The following is a 21960-nucleotide window of genomic DNA, read 5'->3' as shown; positions in this document are numbered from 1 at the left end:
TGAGCTTTTATCCTTATATCGGAAGCAAATTATTGAACTTCTGTTTAATGCATTGCACTGGTATTTTATTTATGCTATAGCAAATAAAGCTTGCCTGAAGCTCAGAGTGCACTAGCTAGCCACAGAGGCCAGGCAGTGGTGGCACACACCTTTAATCCCAGCACTCGGGAGACACAGGCAGGCAGATCTCTCTGAGTTCAAGTTCACCCTGGGCTACATGAGGTTGATACAATCTATCTAAAAGAGAAACAGAGCTCTCACACAGGTGATCCCAGCTCTTGGGGCCACATGTCTTCAACCCCAGCACTAGAGAGGTGAAAAAAGGAGTGATATGGCTGGGCAGAAAGAGGAATATAAGGTGGGCAGAGACAAGAGCTCAGGGCATTCAGTCTGAGGATTCAATCTGAGATTCAGTCTGAGGCAGTCTGAGGCAGCCTGAGGATTCATTGCGACAGGATGCCCCTTGGGTCTGAACATTGGTACAGGTAAGAACTCTAGTGGTTGGCCGCTCTGCTTCTCTGATCCTTCAGCTTTCACCTCGATAACTGACTCCAAGTTTTTATTATTATTAAGACCAATTAGAATTCGTGCTACAATGCATTTCCTTTAATAAGCCTTCTCTATTTAGCAGATGCAAGACAAATACATTCATGCTGTTTTACCCTGAGAGTTAAAGTTCTCACCTCAAATCAACTTGCTTTTTACCCGTTCTTTTATACAGCCGTTCCCAAATATCTTTTTAGTGATTCATTGTAGTCAACATAGTATATTTTAAAAGCTTCATTTTGTTTATATGTTTATACACACACAGAGTTCAGGGTAACTATGTGGTACTGTTTACATTTATTTAGTGGCACACCACAAACAAGGTAGCAAAGGTGACACAACACGCCGTGGTGACCCTCGTGCTAACCCAACAGAAGCTGCCCTGCAGGTCTTTCTGCATGCCCTGCAGGGGTACCGGCATTAACCTGCTTTTGAGTTATATCAAAACCTAACAGCATTAAGACAATTCTACATTCTTTGCTAGTGAGATCTCTTAAAACAACTTCAGTGAATTTTTTCCAGATAAAAATAGGTCAGAAGTAAAAGTCATAAATTACTCTAAGTACAATTTGATCTAACAAATATTTCATGTCATGAATAAGGACGTGGTGCCCTCTCTCATTTTTAACTATATTCTGTAACATTTCAGGCTAACAGCCTATAAATTATTTGGAGCTCCTTGTTCAGTTTTAGTAGAACTTCCATGTGTGTTTTATTTGCACAGTTCTGAGAGCCCCTTCCCACTGAGTGACAGAAAAGAACATGGGGCTCCATGGTACACACTGTCCCAAGAGCAATTCTTTCATCTGGGTCCTTCTTGGCATGGTGCTAACTACTCAGGGCACAAAGTGACTTCACCAGGGGCTCCCCGGTAGATTCACAGTTGGGATTAACATCAATGTGTGACTGTTCCCTCCATCAGAGAAATGTGTGACACCAAGAGATGAAGAACAGAAAGCAAGCCAGGACCTGGAAGAGATTTGCAAATAGGAGGGGTGTGTGTGTGTGTGTGTGTGTGTGTGTGTTGTCGTCACAAACCCATCTACAACAGAAACAAAGGCCCAAATCAGAGCAATGAGATCTGCTTCTGGCTTGAGAGCCAGCTTCTTCATCTATCAAATGAGGAGGTAGGGGGTTGATGACAAGGTTGAAGGCCTCTTTTCATCTAAAATGTTACTGAGACACTGGTGCGGGAGAATTGTCTGTATTCTGTCAATCATGTATTTTAATAAAACGCTGATTGGCCAGGCAGGAAGTAGAGGCGGGTCAACCAGACAGGAGGTAGAGGCAGGGCAATGAGAATAGGAGAAGGCTAGGGAGGAGGAAGCTCCCTCCACCATTCCTGCCCAGACCACCGAAGAGGCAACATGTGAGCTGCCACACTGAGAAAGGTACTGAGCCGTGTGGCTAACATAGATAATGATAATGGATTAATATAAGTTACAAGGACTAATAAGAAGCCTGACCTAATGGGCCAATCAGCTTTATATCTTATAGAGATCTCTGTGTGATTGATTTTCTCTGGGACTTGCCGGTTGTGGGGTACCGGGCGGAAACAGATACCCCAACAAGCCGGCCCTCATGTTACAAGACACTATAAACACAACAAGAACTCAGAGATCAAACACAGAGTCAAGCAACTGAAAGTGGAGAAAGGGACAGTGCCAAGCCCCTTCCTTATTCTTCCCAGCTACCACAGCCAGGAAGGGGCGTGGCCAATCCCCGACCTGAGGAAGAAAGGCTGCAGCACAAAAGTTCTTCCCCCGCTGGCAGATGCTACTGTGTCTGCTGCTGTAGATGAAGGTGGGGCCTCAGTCCCTCTTCACCTAGGGTTCTACAGGGCAGTCAGTGCCTGGTGGAGCTCCAAGATGAGCAAAGTCTGCCACACTGGCCTTAAAATGTCTGGAAAGTGAAAGAGAGGCACTGTCTCCATTTTAATCATCTTCCCTAGGAATTTGTGCCATCTCTACAGCATGGGAAAGAATTATGTACATGGACATACCACATAACATACAGAAGAATTATGTTTTTATTTTTCATGTGGAAAACAATTACCACTATTTTCTACTTAATTACTTCCGAGGATATTGAGACAAAATTATGTTAGATGACTTAGTGACACAGCCCACACCAATTTTCTTCTTCATGATTACATACTCAAGTCATGCCGCTGCTTAAGAATGTTCCCTCCCTTGTAACAGTATGAGAGTTATTACACTGTGTATGAGAATTCCAAGTTAGCACGGTGTGATCCTATCTTACACACAGGAAATACATGCTCAGTGTATGCTGGATATTTTATTCAGCATTAGCATGGTTTATTAATACTTGGAACACAGAAAATACACATTGAATATATTTGCGTTGTTATTCCTTTTTAAAAGGGAGAAGCAAAAACCTGCACTTCATATTTTTTCCCCCAGTTCTCAATGTATCAAGGATTGCTTCTGCTGCTTCTAGCTGATTCAAGAATATTCTGGGCCCATCTAGTCACAAGAGTAATTATCCATTAACTAGGAAAGACTGCATTTCAGCAATAAGGTGCCAGTCTAAAGGCGTGAGTGCTATTCTCCCTGAGAGGTGTCAAAGTAAGTTTAAAGGTCTGCGACAGTTACAGAAAATAATTGGTCTTGTTATTAAATAATTTCCAACAGGTGAATTCTAGACTGCCACTCACACACACTAGTCCAGACACACACATACTATGTTTAAACTCTAATTTAAAAATACACATTTAATTATGCCCTGAAGACTAACACACCAGCTTGTTTTCCACGTCTCTGGCCATTCTCAGGTAACTGTCCATCGGCTGCTGAGCCTTCCCTCTATGCTGTGTGCTCGCTTCACTTCTGATCTGCCTCCCACAGCTCCAGACTCACCAGAAATCGCAGCCCCTGAGAAACAACGCCTCTTAAGGACCGTGCATCGCTCCTCACTTTTGAATGTCAGGTCCCCCCACTATCATAGCTGTCCTCTAGGCCTGTACGTGTGTTTCTCAAACCAATACCTATGGGTACGAAGACCTCAACTTTTCACATTATAAAACCCCCTCGCTCTACTCCTCAGAAAGGATGTACCCACAACTGTTAAGCACTTGAGTGTGTATACATGCCCGATCCTCAGCTCCACCTAATACGGAAAACTCACAGTCCTTTCTTTTCACTCAGATTCAGCATCCTTGCAAGGTATGAGCTTCAAACAAGTCACGCCCTTCTATCTCAGAGAATAACTTCTGGCAGACAGGCTCCCGTTGAGCTCCATGCCAGCCTCAGATGCTATCCATGACCACTGTGATGTACATTACAACCTTTAAAATTCAGTGCGCTTGAAACGGAAATTTTCTTTCCCCTTCATCTACCCCGTCTATATACCTACCACAGAGAAGCGCCCCATCATTTGCCCAGTCGCCCCCCCCATCAAAAACTCTGTCAACCACGATGCATCTCCAACCCCTATACCCACGTTCACCTCCAACCCCACCCTCAGTAACTCTCACACCCGGAACAAGGAACAAGAGCTGCAACAGCTCAGCGCACTGTCACAGAGCCGGGCTCAACACTCCTGGTCCCTTCAACCACAGCACATGGGGAAATGTGGAAGGGAAGGAGGTCCTTGTGCTCACAGATAAAGCACTAGGGAACCAGGCAGTGATGTTAAACACACAGGGCTGTCCCTTCAAAGGGAGGGGTGTGTTTTCTGCCCACAGTTAAGGAGCTGCTCTTCATCCTGAACAAATGCAGTACCTAAAGTCCAAGTGAGCTCCAGTGTCACTTCCGGTGTAAACACTGCTCAGGTGGCCTTACCATGATCCTGGATGCAGCAAAACTTCCGCCATCTTCCAGAATGGGATTTCTCTGTTGATGGAAACCTGAGGGCATTGTGTTATATCTTGGTATGGGGCTTAAAACTTCTTATTCCACTGCTAACACCAGCCCATAATGTAAGGGTATGCTCTTTAACTTTTCAACTAAGTGAATTCTCTCAGAAGCGTCGGTTACTTTTCTGCTTCAACTGTGAAAATTCAGAAGCTTCGGTTACTTTTCTGCTTCAACTGTGAAAATTTAGATTCTACTACAATTCATTATTACTACAAGATATAATTAGCTCCACTCACACATGAAAGTTTTAACTCATTAAGGGTATTCACACAGAAACACCTTGTGGTAGTCAGAATGTAATTAGCCACCATAAAGTCAAAGGAAGTGGCACTATTGGGAGGGGTATGCTTGTTAAAGTAGGTGTGGCCTTGTTGAAGAAAGTGTGTCACTTTGGGGACAGGCTTTGAGGTCTCGTTTGCTGATGCTTCACTCGGTGTCACAGTCCACTTCCTGTTGCCCTCTGATCAAGATGTAGACAGCACCTGTCTGCCTGCACGCCACCATGCTCCCCACCATACTCTCTGCCATGATAATAATGAACTAAACCTCTGAAACTGTAGGCAAAGCCCCAATTAAATCTTTCTTTCATAAGAGCTGCTGTGGCCACGGCGTCTTTTCACAGCAATAGAAACCCGAGTTAAGTGCATCCCAATCATTGTGTGCATTTTGCTATTCACACATGGACGATCCTAACTTCACAGAATAAATGAGAAAATGCTATTTGCTTCTCATAGAGTAAACCTATTTCAGGGCAGCACCCTGGCACAGCAGAATGTGCAGTAGCAACCGCCATCACCACCCCTCTATGTGTACTCCTCCATGATACATGATTCTAAGTTGGAAAGAAGAGTCGTTGGGATTTCTACATCAAATACAAAAACTTTCTAGAGCCCCCACAAAAGCTGGCTTACAGAAAGCACTACCCAGTTACTAAAATGCCCGCAGATTAGTTACCAGCCATCCAACTGTACCGAGGGTTTGCCCGACCTGTGTGAGCGGTGCAGTTTATTCTTTTTGTTTGCTTGGTTTTTGTTCTGTGAGACAGGGTCTCACTGTGTAGACCAGGCTGGTCTTGAACTCACAGAGATCTTCCTGTTTCTGCCTCCAAAGTGCTGGGATTAAAGACATGCACCACCATGCCTGACTTAGTGAACTCTTTATTCTACAGAAACCCTATCTCGGGAGAAAAAATAAAAAAAGCACCACATGCTCCCTCTCTCTAGGTCTGTAAGTGACTTCTACCCTTACAATGTTCTCTTCCTACTCTGCCTAACACAGACCCATCAGGTAGGTATTCAGTAGATGTCTACTAGGTGAAAAGGCATGGATTGGGGGAGAGAAGACAAAGTATAAATTAGAAACATTGTATGCTGTCATTTGAACCTCTGTAAACTTAGCCATTGTAAGAAATAAAGTGATCATAGTCAGCTTGGCTTTCTAGTAGAACCTTCCAGACTGACCACTGTGCACAAGGGTCCTGCAGGGAACCAGTACCAAGTAGAGATGCTACACCTCACCTTCATCATCAAAGCAAAACAAACTAAAAACAAAAAGTCCCAAACTTGACAGGACATAACCTGGAAACTCCGCTAACATATCTGGGTTCTTGGATTTCATTGACAGTGGATTGCTAAATGGCCTCGTTGCTGGGAGACAACAGCATCACTGTGAGGCCACGGGATCTGGAAATGAGAAAGGCCTCCGGGCAGCCAACATCACCGGACAACCGGGAAAGGGAGGAGCCTATTTTTACAGAAGCTGTCACCATCATGGCATGCACGTAGCACAGCTGACCCCCAAACCCCAACACTCCCTGAAATTTTTCACATTTACTTAACCTGGTTAAATTTATCTTGGTTATGGGAGACTGAGTTCTAGGCCACAGCATGTTGTGGAAGCATTCTGACACAGAGTTCTAGCCTAGCCCCATGTGTACACTTAAAACATGTATGTATTTAATATTTCACACAAAAAATGTAATTTTATTTTTAATATTTAAACATAATTATGCCACTTTAAAAGTTTTATCAACTTGATAAGTAACTAATGTGTACAAAAAGTAGAAAAGCCAACATAAGCTATTTCCTGTAGGCAAGGCTATAAATAAGAAGATCAAGGAATCACAGAATTCAAACTGACAGAAAGCAAAGCCACTTGGGGAAATGCTGTCACTTTAGTGGAAGCAACAAACTGAAAGTAAACAAGATACTGTGCCCAGGGTCTAACATTTTGCTTGCAACTAGGTTCCCTAAATTCCAGCTCACGGTTTCTGAGAGTGAAATTTCTTCTCATACTTAGAAAAACATATTATAACTGTCACAGATGAATTTGTTTTTCTCGGCAGCCAGAGAGCACACCACTAACTCAACAGCTTTAATTACCTTCACCTTCCAGTATTAACAGAAAGGAGGCCACTGCTGGGAAAATGCTGCTTCAGAGACTCCTCCCGAAGGGCAGGCATCCCTTTGTGCCACCTCAACATTTACAGCTAAACTCTCCTGCTCGTGGGGTATGTCTGTTTCAACAGGGACAGTGCCGCTAATACATAGAAAATCAGACGTTTCTTGAGGTAGCAACACACCTGGCTCTCTCACATAAATGGAAGACAGAGGGTTCATTATAAAAAACAAAACCAAAACACTTCCCAGTAAAGTAGGTGTGGTGATGTGTGACTGATTACTCAGGAGGCTGAGGCAGGAAGATCACTTGAGTCCAGAGAGCCAAGGCCAACTTGGAAAACATACTAAGAGATTCCATCTGAAATAAATTGTTACAATAAATAAATAAATACATTGTTACCCTCCTTCACTGACAGCCTTCCTCTCCACAGACCTGCAGATCTGTGGAGGCCCAAAAATGAGCCTATTTCCACCTTGTCTGAAGGTCAGAGAGTTTGAGGTTGCTCAAAATTGTTGACAACTACCAGGGCTACACACCCTGACCTAGGGTGTGGTTGCTTAGTCCTTTTGACGTAAAGATGGCCCAGACAGGGAGATCCACTTCCCCCTGACGACTGGTCAGAAATTCAAGCGTACTCCTGCTCCTTCTTTTGAGAGGGGGGGTTTGACCTTGGGAGTGACTGTTTTCTGGATACTTGGTTTAGGGTGCCGAAACAACAGAATGCTGTAGTCAAGAATTAATGACTCGATGACACAAGTAACTGTTCAAGTAGTCCTTTGTATCATGTTACTGCAGTCTTTTGTTTCCTTCCCCTTTTTGTATTGGGGTATAAAAGTGTATGAAAATAAATTCTGCATTCAGTATTTAATGAATTCAGCTGAGATGCCTAAATCTTAGTGATTTATCTCTGTTCCTCCTACTTTACATTCTAATCCTCATGCCCCTACCCTGGTAAGTGGTATACTTGTCAAAGCATGGTATTCCCCACCCCCCCGATCTGCCTCTCATATTCTAGTGTGCAATGTCTTTGAAGTGAATCCTACTAAGGTGTAAATAAGCAAAGATAACTTCAAGAACTGGTTTCTCCCAACAGGAGAATTTCTGTTTGAATATGTTGAAGCTTTAAGGTACCTCTGGAATTTGAAGAAGAAAACACACTGATCTACAATGGTTCAAGACAGGAAAGGAGGAGAAATGAAGAGAAGAGAAGAAGTTTTTCACCCAGGTACGTCCGGAGATGGAGAGTGGACCACAGCTGCGGAACCTGGAGGCGTGCAGAGAATCCCATCCTTTCTAACCAGTGGCATCTCATAGAGGTCTCAGGACAGTGGGTACTCCAGGGTAAACTGAGGCCAGTGTACAAGGGGGAGTGCTACTTAAACTCTGATCTACACCACTTGCCACTGCAGTGGGCGAGTCCGCTTCTACACGGAGCCGTCGACACAAGCGTGTATTTTCGGGTTCAGATGTTGCTTCTGAAGACAACTCTTTCAGAAAGCATTTACTATTTTGGCAGAAATAAGGGTAATCAACACATTTTTAGTGGCTGCTTCCAAGTTTAAAAAAAATGTGTTAGAATGCTCTGCAAAATACTTTAAGTGAAAATGTTGCTCAAACACTATGAAACCGTAACAATTACAAACCGCCTACATGAAGGAAAGGGCTAAGTGAACGGCGAAAGGGATTTACACATTGGCAAAAAATCAGGCTGGGGTCGTAGGTTAAAAAGAACCTGCTAAAAATAAAGTGCTAAAGCTAAGCTGAGGACTACTCAGCAGACCCCTCATTTCTGTTCAAACATAAAAAAAATTACCATTTTCTTTGGTAGAAGAAAAAAAAGGAGTTCACGGTTTTATAGGTCCTCTATCAAGTTTAAAACACAGAACATTGTAAAGCTGACTGGAGTCCAAATCCTATGTGATTACATCTTCATTACTTAAATAGCTATAGACAGTCAAAAACCAATAAACACATTTTCATTAAGATGATAAAATGGTTCAGGAAGAAACAAATTGCTCAGATATATAATAGATGATCTTCAGTTTCAGGACGCAGGGTTAGCCTAGCACAGGTCAGAAAGAAGACATTCTGAGTTTGGCACAACCCTATGAATTCTGAAACTGAAGCATAAAGAAAAAAAATAATGAATATATCCATTTCAGTGTGACTGAATGTTTCCGTGTTCCTCTCACAGTTCGAGTTGGCTCCAAATTGGCTTCAAAACTTCAGATCTAAAGCTTAATGTAATCAAAAGACCCACTCCTCATTTGCCCAGAGACCGCTAACATCTCCACAGCAGCCACACTTCTAGTCCTCATCCACCTCTTGATGATGCCTGGTTGACGTCAGCACCACTGACTGGCAATTCGTCAAAGGACAGAAAGGCAGACGGAAGTATTACTTTCCCTAGCTAACACATCAGGCTTATGGGAAGGAAGTTCAACCCCATCGCCATCCAGAAGCCAGAGTTTCGAGGACTTAGGTTTATAGCCTGGTCCCCACTTGTGGCAAACAGTAGGCTGTGCCATGCAGAAAAGGGTGACCTACTCTACTCAGGGCCTTGTTTTAACCCAACATACAGTACATAGTAAATGTTCAACAAAGAAAGGAAGGGGAAGAAATCACTAAAAATAAAAAAAGTTTACATTTACACATGAGAATTCACAGAAATGCAAATGTAAAACTGGGAAAGGCATGGGCAGGAAAAACTCAGTTTGGACAACCGGGTCAAAGAGAAGTTCTCCATGCGCTAGTCTAGGAGGCTGTGGTCTGCCTACCCCTTCTGAGTCTCCCCTGGAACCCCTTCACAGGCATCCTCAGAAAATGAATGTTGTGGGGAAAGAGGCTAGCGTAGCAGGACCCGAAGAGTAGCATTAGGATTAATAGGAAAGCCATGATCTGCTTCAATTGCTTCTGAAAGAATATGAAATTACAGAAATGATAATGCCTAACCTGTTGCATGTGTGTTTTGCACAGCAGCATGCCTTTGGTAGGGCCCAACAAGAGCATCCACTTCACCCAACTCCTGTTCACTCTGTGTGTGTGTGTTCATACATGTAACTTAAATGCACTTATGCTTACTGTTAAATGTTATAATTGTCTATTCACTGTATCTCATTTCAGATAACAAAAACTCATGTTTTAAACTGGTATGTACTTTTAAGTCTCTTACAACATGGAGGACCCTGAGGAGTAGCTCTAGATGCTAACCAAGTTAAGTTCTCTGTCGTTTTTAAATCAGTAACTCAAGTAAAATTTTATCCTTCCAAAGATCTCTCATGCAGTTGGACAGCTGAGAGGTTCTGTCCGTTTAAAAGGACAACTTCACCAAACAAATTTCAGTAAAATACAAATACAAGACCTGCAAGTTATAAAGGTGTGAGGACAAATACGAGTTATTAAATTTCTCTCACACTGCCTTCTATAGTCTTAAAAATACTTTTCATTATACAAAAATATCTGTCACAGTCATTCTGACATAAACATGCTGCTGTCTATACAGCGCATATGTCTAAAACTTCTGTTTCCACAAACCCAAAGAATTCTTGTGAGTTCCAGGGAGCCGAACTGGAGGATCCACCTTAAACAAGTCAGATACACCCCTCTCAATTCCCTGATCCTAATATTTTTTTCCCCTAAACTTAACTTTGTCCTCTGTTCTGTCAATATCTTAAACAGGTGTAAGAGACACCAGACATTTCCATACCACAAACACTGGACAGGAGCAAAGAGACCACCTAACGCCAGGATGTGACCCGCACCCAGCCTTCTCAGGTTCCCCTCAAAGACGACACCCACAAATAAGTAGGAAGCAGTCTTGAGAATCTACTGCTACAATTCCTTTAACCTGCGGTGCCTAACCTCCCACATTTTTATTATAAAAAAAGAGCCGGGAATGTAATGATCTGTCCTGTCCCTTTAAGAGACAAACCACGCCCACTCCCCCAGTCAGCTGAGACAAGCTGATCTTCAGCTTCCAGTCTGAGTCCCTTCCTCTCAAAGAGGCAGCTTCAGCCTCTCCCTTCTCTCCCTTCTCTCCCTCAATCACCTCCCCCACCTCTCTGCTCTTGTCCCCTTCTTTTTCCCTTCATAACCACTAAATAAATATCCAACCTCACTCTGCATGGCGTGCCTATCCATGTCTCTATTTCTCGCCTGCTGCAGCATGGTCCCCTGCCCGGGACCAGCCGCCTTCGGAGACCTGCAGCATGGTCTCATGGTGTGCCCATCTATCTTTCTCTCCTCGTGGCCTGCTGTAGGAGGCACTTGGGGAACTGTGCCAGTCTCTGCCTAGGACTGGCTGCTCTAGGGACCCGCTGCCCACTGTCACTGCTCGGGGACCTGCAATGTCTCTGCCGCTGTAACCACTGGGGATCCTGCAGCATTTTACTTAATTCATTGCAAAGACTACCTGTTCACAAGGACTATCTATGTCATGCCTCTTGTGTTCAACATTCCTACCCTTCACAGATGATCTTATGAGCATCAGCCCTGGCTCTGATTTCTTCTAGCAGTTTTCTTCAGTCTTTTTGCTTTAAATTACAGAACTGTGGTCTCACTATGTTGCCCAGGATAAAATTCAGTATCTACCACAGACACGATGTGAGTTCTGATCCCTTCCATTTCTGTATTGGGCTGGCTACTGCTCCTTAAGCTAAGCAGTTCACATCCCTTATTTGGGCATGGTGGACTACTTCCTGAAATTCCTGAGATCAAACAGAGTTCCTGTCACAGCCTAGTAAGTACTTAGGCTACAGACTGGCAACCATGCCCACAGAACTTCCCTGACAATGAGATGTAACAGATACCATACTGTTGTCTAAATCAGCTAATCATAATAACTTGTGGAGGCCCTGGAAAATGTGAGCCTATTTCCACGTTGACCAAAGGTCATAGAGTTGGAAGTAACCTCTATTCTTTCAAGGTTATTGTGCTTCTACCTCAAACAATGGTCCCACCTAGATTTATATCAGAGAGTTCTGCTCTCTCAAGGTTATTGCCAACTGGTGTGGCTAATAGTCAGACCTTGTATTTCAGGAATGAAGAAGTAGAAGTTTCTACCTCAAACAAAGTCTAAGGATCCAACAGTGTTCTAATTCCTTTAAAGAGATAACACTGAATTCCACCCAGGGAGTTGTTTGCCTACAGAATATTTCGGTCTAGGGTGTGAGCATGACTTGTTTTAGAACAGCAACAAAATGGTTAAATGTGGACGTAGCCTGTGACCTTCAACTGGTCTGTTCATTTCCTGGTACCTTGTTAATGCAGTCTTTTGTCTTACTCCACCTTTTGGGGTCAGGGGTATTTTAAGCAATTAGAAATTAAACATGGGCAGTTCCAATATTCACTGGAACTCCCTCCAGGTACTAGTCTCTTGTTTCTCCTGTTTTATTATTTCCATGTCTTCATATTCTTTATTAATATTTCTAGATTCCCCACACCCCTACCCTACCCTGGAGAGTGGTATTTCTGCGGAGGTTGGTCCCCAACAATAACTGTACTATCTTAGAATACACTGGGTTGTAGAACTACTATGAGCTTCCTTTTCTTCACTCTGTGTAAGATCCACCTATTTTGGCTATTTCATGTAACTGCTGGGGAGATCCAAGGCCATAACATGTACTGTAGCATTTTCTAATTTAGGAGCATCATACTAATCCTGGCTACTAATCATACACACCATCTCCTTTCAAATCCACCCATGTGTCCAACACATGTTTGTATGCTTATAAGATATACTCGTCAAACGTGTATGGAAGGGGAGTCCTTAGCCTGGAATGCTTCTCAGCACATGACTGCAAGGATTTCAAGGAGAGATAGACTGGCCATCTGCACAGAGAATGACCAGTGTCACAAGACCAAGGGAGTTCAAATCAGGTTAAGAGGAGCTCAAAGAATCGTACCATATTCTACTGCAAAGCCACCTCTACAGTGTTCAAGGATGAATCAAATGAGAGGAAGTGAAGAATAACCTCAGGCAGACAATGGTTGTGTGGTTAACAAGATATTTCTGAGAAAGAAAGACACTAAAGAAGGGGCTGGTGCTTGTTACTTCCATCTAATTACCTATGGGAAGTGAGGAGTCCGTTGTGACACAGAGTTCTACAGACAGTTCTACTCGAACACACTGAAACAAACTGAGGCTAGCAGACACCTGCAATGATACAGGAAAAAGGACCTCAGATAACAGCCGAGCCTGCTGGCTCTCTGTGGATAAAAACATAGCTGCCTCGTTCTACTCTGATCTAGACGACACTACACTTAGTTACACACTGCTGTAGCACAATCACTTAACAAGTCTAAGTGGCAGGTTTCTGACTTATTTCTACATGTATTTTCCAAGGAAACTTAAAAACACATTTGCTAAAACAGATCACAAAATACTTGGCACGAGGGTGGTGATGAAAAGGGTTATGTGCACCTAAACAGGCTGTGACGATTTCCAAACAGCAACAAAAACACACAGGGTTCACGTGAAGCCAAATGAGGGAAATAAATCTAAGACACCAAACCAAGCTACATTCTTAAGCACGGGGCAGCTAATATGCTTTCTCCTGCACTGGCCTTTATGCCTGATTTACACAGATAAGGCTACAACTGGATGTTTTCTTTATAAATGCAACCACCGCAAAACAGAAACAGAACTTCACGAGGCAGAACATTGGCTAGGTCTGCGGTGTACAGAAACAGGAACTCAGGCACCAAGGTCAGTGATGACTATGCATACTAACCCTAACAAACTTCTGCCTGCCACTGCCAATGATCTACACCAATGATATGATGACCTGCCCTGCCCTGCCCATAAAGTTGGGTATCACGAATGCTGCTTGTATTCGGGGGCTAAAGATAAAGTTAGGAAAAGTTTAAAAAAAAAAAGAAAACCCTGCATCAGCAGCACGGAGAAGACATTTAAGTAATGTACTTCCGTGGGAAATAAATGACACTGATCTAATTACTTTCGAAAGACAAATGATTTGTCCAAAGCTCAATATCAGTGTTAGGGAAAAAGATCTCAGCTTCCTGTAGCCTGCGTCATTTCCCAGTGCCAATGACATGATGCCCCAACAATTTCTGATGTCAAATCAGGGCCATGGAATTTGGGCAAGTGGATCTGTGTCTCCACCCTCAACACACTGAACAAGCGAAAGCAATTATGTGAGTGTCTGGTGCATGAAGACTGATACAGAACTGGAATTTGGCCTCCTGGACTATGGACCAGAGCAGCAGAATGCGGGAAGAACTGTATATTGTCCTACATTGTCCTGTCACTACTTATTCCTTTAAATAATACATAATACTTTATATTTTAATTGACCCACAGTAACTGAATGTATTTGGGAACTACAGTGTGTATATGTGTATAACTGGCAATGATCTAACAGGCAATATTTGGATAATCTAGTATCTTAAACACTGGTCTTTCTGTGTGTACATTAGGAACATCAAAATCCTCTATGCCATCTATATCAAGATATTCAACGGTCCTAACTATTTTCTAATTTAACTTTTATCTAACACAGAGCTAAGTTTTTGCAGCTACTCCAAAAGAAAAATTAAGAGCCGCAGACTAGAGAAATTAAAGCTAAGTATTCTGTTCAATCAGGGCTTTCCCAAGCTATGCAACAATTAAAACATTCATGCTACTTAAAGTGAGGATAAGAGACACGGTTAACACAAAAGTTGACATTACAGTGTTCACATATGAAAACTCTTAAATTTCACATGAGCTAATACACAGATGGCATTTTAGAAAGGCAAACCACAACGCTCAAGTCTGGTGTGAGAAGGGGGAGCATTCGTTCACACTCTCTCACTTACCTCACATCCATCATTCCCAGGTGTGCCCTTGGAGACCGTGGGCACACTAGCACAGAGAGAATGGTACCTCCTTTTTGTAAACTGAGGACAGTGTGCTTCATGAGGGTGAACTCTCCTGCGGTGCTCTTGGATACTGCTGTAACTTTTTGACAGGTTTCCCACAAACACATTGTTTCTGAGTGTATTCTCTGTGACACAGACTGAACTTAAGCTGGCTGACTTTTGGAAAAGAGAAACATTGTCTTTTCTCTGGAATGGTCTCTGTTTTGTGTTGACATCACCTAAATATCTCTCTGTCTCTGTGCGACAGGGAGGACTATCTTTTTCTGAAGTCGTCTTGTCCCGGGCACTAAGTTGTACTTCTGAGTCCCTGCTCTGAGCAGACGAAACTATCACTCGGTAGGAGCCCTGGTCCGGAGCACCAGGCAGAGGTTTCTGCTCACTGTGGTCGGCTGCAGTTGTCCTGGCTGGCTGCACACCACCCTCCGGTGCAGGGCTTGTGGCGGGGTCCTCTGGCACCAGCTCTCTGGATGGCACAGCTGGCCGTTCCCTGGCAGGCTGACCGCCGCCCTTCTTGCCTTCTCTTTCACTGCTTGGCCCCACAGGAGCAGTGTCAGCTACAGCTTTCTGGAACGATTTTCTTCTGAAATATCTTCTTCCAGGAGAGTGTTTTTCAGGGCTCAAGGGAGTTTTGGCAGGATCAAAATACTGTTCTTCTTTCTCAGCCCGAACACAGCCACAGACATTCCCCATTTGATCCACAGGCACTCACGGCTCCACGAACTCACTCATTTCAAACTCCGGAGTGTCCAGGACCGGCTCCACCAAGTCCTGAGATTCCACTCTGACCCGTAATTCCTAGCAGACTGTGTGACCATCCTCTTCAGCCTGAAGCCATGTTGTTTATGAGAAAATCACTTGCAAGAAATGCCGTGGCACCCTGCCAGCTGGTCTCTGTGTCTTATTAGGCACTGTGGCTTATTCCTGGCCACCAGTCCTCTGAGACAAACACGACTACTCACAATCAAACAGGACATCCAGGCCTGAGCTTCATTCCAGAGACCACCACCCGCGGAATAACAAAGCGCCTCTGAAAAGCGCACACAGTATCACCATCTGCATTAACCTCTGAAGCCAAGCAAAGGGAAAGTAAACACAGCCGGAAGACTTCATGGTAAAGTGCCCTTCAAGTTCTGTCTCAGAGAGCCTTTCAAACTCCAGTGCACAAAGTCTCTCCCGTATGACTCCCACACCCCTAAAAAATCACCAACTAATTTTAGGGCTTACATAAATGAAAACCTTAAGAGTCTCTATGTTAAGACTAACTCAGAAAAAAAAAAGGAATAAAAATAAGATTCAACAATTGGTAGAAGGGAAGACAAAACACTGAATGCCAAAAATATTTTAATCATCTCTAAAGCCAGTCTTTTAATACAGCTTGACATATTTTCAAACAATAACTCTCGGTTGCCTGCTCCTTAGGGTTGTCACATGAGCAAATGAATAGGGAGTGATTTAAAGGTGGCAGTTCCTGCACATCTGACACATACATCAGGGCAGGTCAGCTTTCTGCTCCGTAATTGCACTTGGGTTACATATTAAACAGCTTTAGTAGGGCCACGGTTGAAAATTAAGAAGCCAGTATGGGAGACTGATACTTTGAGCTACGCATATTTCTAACACTGAGTCATAGACCTGGTGCAAAGGAAACTGGTGTGACATGAAAGAGACTGACACCCAGGCCAAAGCCATTTGGAGAGCTGGTAACTGCCTTCCAAAGGCAGTCTTACTCTCCCACCAATCAAAGAAGCAACTCACGGTGTGTTTCTGAGGAGGGATATACAATCAAACGCTCGGGTTAACACAGATGTTGTAGGTGTCTGTCTGTAACATATCTGTATTAAAAGGGTTTCATAATTATTTTTTTAAAAATTAAACATCCAGTGACATAGTCTTGGGTTTGTTTGTTCTTAAGTTTTCAATGTCTTCAACAGTAATGGAGCAGCACTTCAATGCAGACTGGCTGCTACGTGTACTGACAGGGTGGAGAAGCCACCGTGATTGGCACTCCCTCCACCCTTCCCCCTGGCCCTGCCAAACTAAGCAACTGTCCATGGTTAAGTCACATGCACCGTTCCCTTCCAGAAATGGCTCAGCTTTTGCATCTGCCTGGTAACTGGTACCTTTTCCAGTCTTCTCCTGAAATGCCCTGCTGGGCCTGCCACAACCCCTCAACTTTTCTTCACACACTTCGATTTGTATTTATATTGCCAATGGATGTATAACCCTTGGTTACACCTAACTTGCCCTTTAACAGAGAGCACACCTCATCGTGATCTAGTATATCAGGACATGAGACTGTCAGGAGTATAATTCCTACCTTCTGAACGCCAGGCTGGAAAACAGATTCAACCTATGATGCTCAGACGCGTCTTTAAAAACAGACCACTGTTGTGTCTGAAAATTTTGTCTTATTTAAGCAACAAGTAGAGGAAATAAAAAGCTACACCCTCTGGGTGAGGGTGACCACTCTTCTCTCTGGGCACGGCAGGAATTCGAATCTTTGATTAGCACAGCACTAAGAAGAGCTTTATTTACATTTTATTCAAGCAACCATACTCAAACTCTTCTCCTCCTGCCTCTCATCCCTGACTCTGAGACACGAGCAGTACCGCAACGGCTGGCTTACCACGTAATTCTTCCTAAATGACCCTTTGCTTTGGATTCCCTCAATGTGGAGTCCACATATGCTGCCTCTGATTGCTGCTTACCCACATTCCCATCTGTTATTTCCTTGTTTCTGCTGCAAGCAGCTGGGGAATGTTTCCTCTCTACAATCTCCGTGGCACTTCAGACTGTTAACCAGCCATTTCTACTCGTGCTTTCCTTCCCTGGTTTCATCAGTCCATTTCCCCTTTGCTTCACACATCTCTCTGAATATTCATCCCTTTTCATTTCCTCAGCAAGACCTGCTCCTGCCCCATCGCCGTCATGGGCCCTCCCGACAGGGGACCTGTATCTTCACTTGTCAGGTCTGCTCTGCTCAGCAGATTAGCACACAGGATAGCTCACTTACCCTTCAAACCCACCCAGAAGGTCAACCATTTTCTCCCTGCTACCAACCCGAGATCTCACAATATGTTTTCTGATGTCTTAAAGAGTTTAACCTGAGTCCTCCTCTCCATTTTCTATACCCTGTAGCCAAGTTTCTTTCTTCCATTTTCAAAATGTCACCTATTGGATACAATTTTCACCGAAACACCCCCCCCCCCCCCCCCCCCCCCCCGGCCACACACACATATCCCTCACCTCTGAAACCACTTCAGTTTCTTGGCTCTTCTCCCTCACGATGATCACTTCATTTTCATATTTTTACATAGAACTAAAGATTTAAAAATTAATTACATCTTATTTATTAGAGAAGGGTGCACATGCTAGCACACAACTGGAGGTCAGGGGACCACCAACAGGAGTCAGTTTCCTCCTACCACGTGGGTTCAGTGTCGAGCCTTTGGGTTTGTCGACAAGAGCCTTTGCCCACTGCACCTTCATCTCGCTAGCCCACCAGATTTTATTTTATTAAATTTTTTTTCCCCTCAAGCTCAGTCAGAGTGACCATCACAAGAAAGAATGAATAAAAGTCAACAATGAAATTGTTTCCCTCCTCTGAAGTCTTTTCAACTGCCCCACAGTGATCTCTAGGCTGATAGTCAAATTAGACACAGCCTGCCTTATCAGCTATGTGATGAACTAGCTGGCTCCCCTCCAGTGAGGCTTTCCCATCTGGGTCCTCACAGTTTCAACCATAATTTAAAAAGTGCTGTGTTGTGGATACTGGCTGAAGATGTGTTTCATTCGTTTATGCTGGGGACCACTTGTTTAATGATGCAGAGATGTGTTGCATTCTTTCATGTTGCATTTCTTAACTCTGTAAAGCGCATCACTTTGTCTAAAACACCTGATGGTCTAATAAAGAGCTGGACGGCCAATCACGAGGGAGGAGAAAGGATAGGCAAGGCTGGCAGTCAGAGAGAATAAATAGAGGAGAAATCTTGGAAGAAGAAAAAAGGAGCAAGAAAAGGAGGAGAGAAGGATGCTAGGGGCCAGCCACCCAGCAACACCACCAGCCCCGGAGTAAGAAACAAAGAAAGGAATATAGAATAGAAATAGATAAAAGCCCAGAGGGAAAAGGTAGACGGGATAACTTAGGAAAAGCTGGCTAGAAACAAGCCACACTAAGGCCGGGCATTCCTAAGTAATAATAAGACTCTGTGTATGTATTTACTGGGATAAAGCAGCGACAGAACTGACCTAACGCGCTGATGTGTAGGAGAGAACAACTGAGTCACTTACATGAAATCACTCTTGAGTCACTTCTACTTCATGCAGTGTGGTAGCATGGCCTGGCTGTGTCCCACAAGCAAAGCTTTGCCCTGGTTTAGTGCTGAGGCTTCTTGGGTGTGGTCTTCTGATAATGACAACCTTTAGTGCTCTGAAGTCTTGGCTAACAGCTAGCTACTCACTGGCTTGCCTTGACTTCAGCAATCCAGTTGACTGGACACCTTCATCAATAGTCCTGTAGGCAGGCTGGTTAACACCACATCCCCACTTGCCCCGGTCCTATCAGCCCTGGGGTTTCCATCCTAGAGGATTCTTCCCCTCTAGATCTTGCCGTAAGGCTCAGATCCTGTTCCTAAACGAGCTCCTTTATTTCCCCACCCCCCCAGCCCCACCTACTTCCTTTCTGAAGCTAGTAAGCTGCTTAGCACAGTACTACTGAGGGTCTGACGAACGTTCTGTGAGACGAGCAGCTAAAGAACTAAAGCAAGGCACAAACTGTATTGTGCTCAGACCTATATAAACCACGGCTGTTAGGTGAGACTTTTCTTCTAATCTGGCTTCTTAGAATACGTCTACTGCCATCTAGTGTCTACTAGAGGAAATTGAATTTCTTACACTATGGATTTGAGTCAAAGTCTTTGCATACTAAAACAAGTAACACAGACCAAAGAACAAGAGAAACACGTCCGCATTTAGGTAAAAACAGATCTCTACCTCTCAACTCTAAGATTACAAGAGAAGGTCTTTAAAGGCAAATAGAGAAGCTCTCGGAGACCAGGCGATGAGACGCCAGGCTCACCGTGCTACTAGAAAGGTAACTGGAGTACTGTTCTGAAATTTGCTTTTCATTCAGAGGATATTAAGCACCCTTTCATGAACCACGTGAAAATCAGCCACAAGACACAGAAACAGCAATGAAGAAAGCTCGGACTTACCTGAAAGTGCAAAATTATTGTCCATATTAATCCCAGAGTCAGCTTAGGATTCCCATCTGTTATGTCATCATTTCTAATATTCACTAACTTCACCTGTTTTATAGATGGAGAGATAAACAAACTTTATTATGAACTGGGCACGAGTTCCCTTCACCTATAAAAGAAAGGCTAAGTCATACAAAGAGTGCAAAGACCACTGATACTGTTTCCCTTCCCTTCTGTGGTCTAAACTGGGTATGTTGTGGTTTTCTAGAACAAGGACTGGAAGTGCCCACTTGTCAAAATTGCAATTCAAAAGATGGGGCCAGGGTAAAACATTGCGATCTTAAAATCAGGGGACAACTTCTTTTGAAATGAGCTTATTTCACCCTTACAATCAAGCAGAAAATGGCCCAAGCCATACACAACTTTAACAACTTGTCCATCTACTACAGAGTTTTCAAAAACTACTTTGTATCGTAAGTATTTAAATCACAGAGTAGCTAGAAGCTGAGCCGACATCACAGGACAGGGCAACACTCAGAACCAAGCTTTATCAACTGTTCACCTCTGACACCCAGGTAGACAGACAAATGTGACGGTCTCCATCACTCGCTTCTAAAACAGACGAATTAAACACCAAGACATATCTCATTATGTTGCACATTTTGTTTCCTTATTTAATAGAGCAGGATGAGGCAAGGACGTTCCTTCTTCGCCCTGTCCCTTGTCCCTTCTGTCATGTGAGAATGCAGGCTGCCCTTGCCAGGGCACTTGTCCTTGTCTTGCCCTTCAACCCCAGCCTCTAGAGTCTAGAACCACAAGGAATGACTTTGTTCTTTCAGAATTATAGTTAGTCTACGAGAGCAGCACAAAGAAGACCAAGCCAGTTATCTACTTACAACAAACAGAAGGCCGTGGCCCCACGGCTAAGTACAAGCATTACTAGCACTGTTTCTAGAAGCAGGGTAGAAGCTATGAAAATAATCTAATCTACGCAGTGAGGTGTTGCCGCACCCCTACCAGGAACTGTTGCATCCACAGGCTTTCCTGACATATGGTTGCTACTCAGATGGCTTTAAGTCCCCAGGCAATACACTCTAATTCCAGCAGGGAGAGTCAGTCCCTGCTCAAGGGGAAATAAAGCACTGCCCATTCTTCTGAGCTTGCACTCAAGACTAACTTCCTTCCCATAGGAACAGATGTTTGAAACCATCCTTAAACATTTGCCTCAGCAATGTGCACCAGAGTACAGACCCAATTAAACCTTCGCATTACTGGACATAATCCTACGCAGGTGTATATAATCACTTGTGTTTCTAAGGCTAGTGTCTGGACAGTCCCCTACCTGGCGTCTTTTCAGATAGTCCAGTGCAATCTGTACGTTCTGCAGGCGGTGGAAGCGCATCCGACCCTTCTCTCTGGGCTAAGGACAGAAAATCAGAGGTGTAAAGATATTACAGTTTATACAACACTACTGACCATGCTAATTTAAGTTAAATTAATATTATCTGCTTTTCAGGTAGGCCCGTACATGTTTCTTTTACTTTTTAAAAGAGGTTTTTAACCCGTCTCTATCATCTTGGACTGAATTTCAAGTCTGAGGGACTTTTTCTAAATTTAGTTTAAACATATGCTTTATTCCAGGTGCTTCCTTTAAATAAAAGGAAAACCTTCAACCATGGAGACCTTTGGTGTCCACCAATAGAACAATTCTGGCCAACTGGTGCTTAGCTATAAAATAACCATAAATCTCCATTTCACCTTCTTAATATATACTATCAGCAAGACAGTTTTTCTAATTATACTTATGGATTTATGAAAATGAGGTAAAAACAGCATGCAATTAGTATTTGAAAAATGAAAAACAAAAAAACACCAAGGAGAAAGACAAGAGGTTTATTTATCTGTGACTGAGAGGAAAACGCAGCTTATACTATGCAACACTTTTCCTCTGTATTTTATTTCAGGTTTTACACAAAGTTGGACTTAATGTCAGGCGGAAAGGACTCTGTACTTCTGTGTTTCACTGGATGCAATGCAACTGTTTTCCCAGCCTCAGG

General features: G+C 43.5%; 1 protein-coding gene across 20 annotated transcripts in view; it reads right to left on the bottom strand.

Annotated features, from left to right (window-relative positions):
* Dst (dystonin) overlaps positions 1–21960 on the bottom strand; it is a 408649-nt gene that overhangs the window by 173462 nt on the left and 213227 nt on the right. For 19 of the 20 annotated variants that reach the window (XM_048430395.3, XM_048430401.3, XM_048430399.3 and 16 more), the window contains 2 exons: positions 21246–21323; positions 19919–20011 (listed from right to left, as the gene is read on the bottom strand). In XM_048430395.3, the coding sequence (XP_048286352.3) occupies positions 19919–20011; positions 21246–21323 (171 nt within the window). Of the gene's footprint in view, positions 1–14642; positions 15782–19918; positions 20012–21245; positions 21324–21960 lie in introns of those variants that run through there. The other variant, XM_048430398.3, reaches the window with a different exon arrangement.

The sequence above is a fragment of the Myodes glareolus genome, chromosome 18 (genome assembly GCF_982192425.1).
Source record: "Myodes glareolus chromosome 18, mMyoGla1.1, whole genome shotgun sequence".
NCBI classification, from domain to species: Eukaryota; Metazoa; Chordata; class Mammalia; order Rodentia; family Cricetidae; genus Myodes; species Myodes glareolus.
The sequence above is the reverse complement of the archived record's forward strand: the minus strand, read 5'-3'. Positions and strand labels throughout refer to the sequence as shown.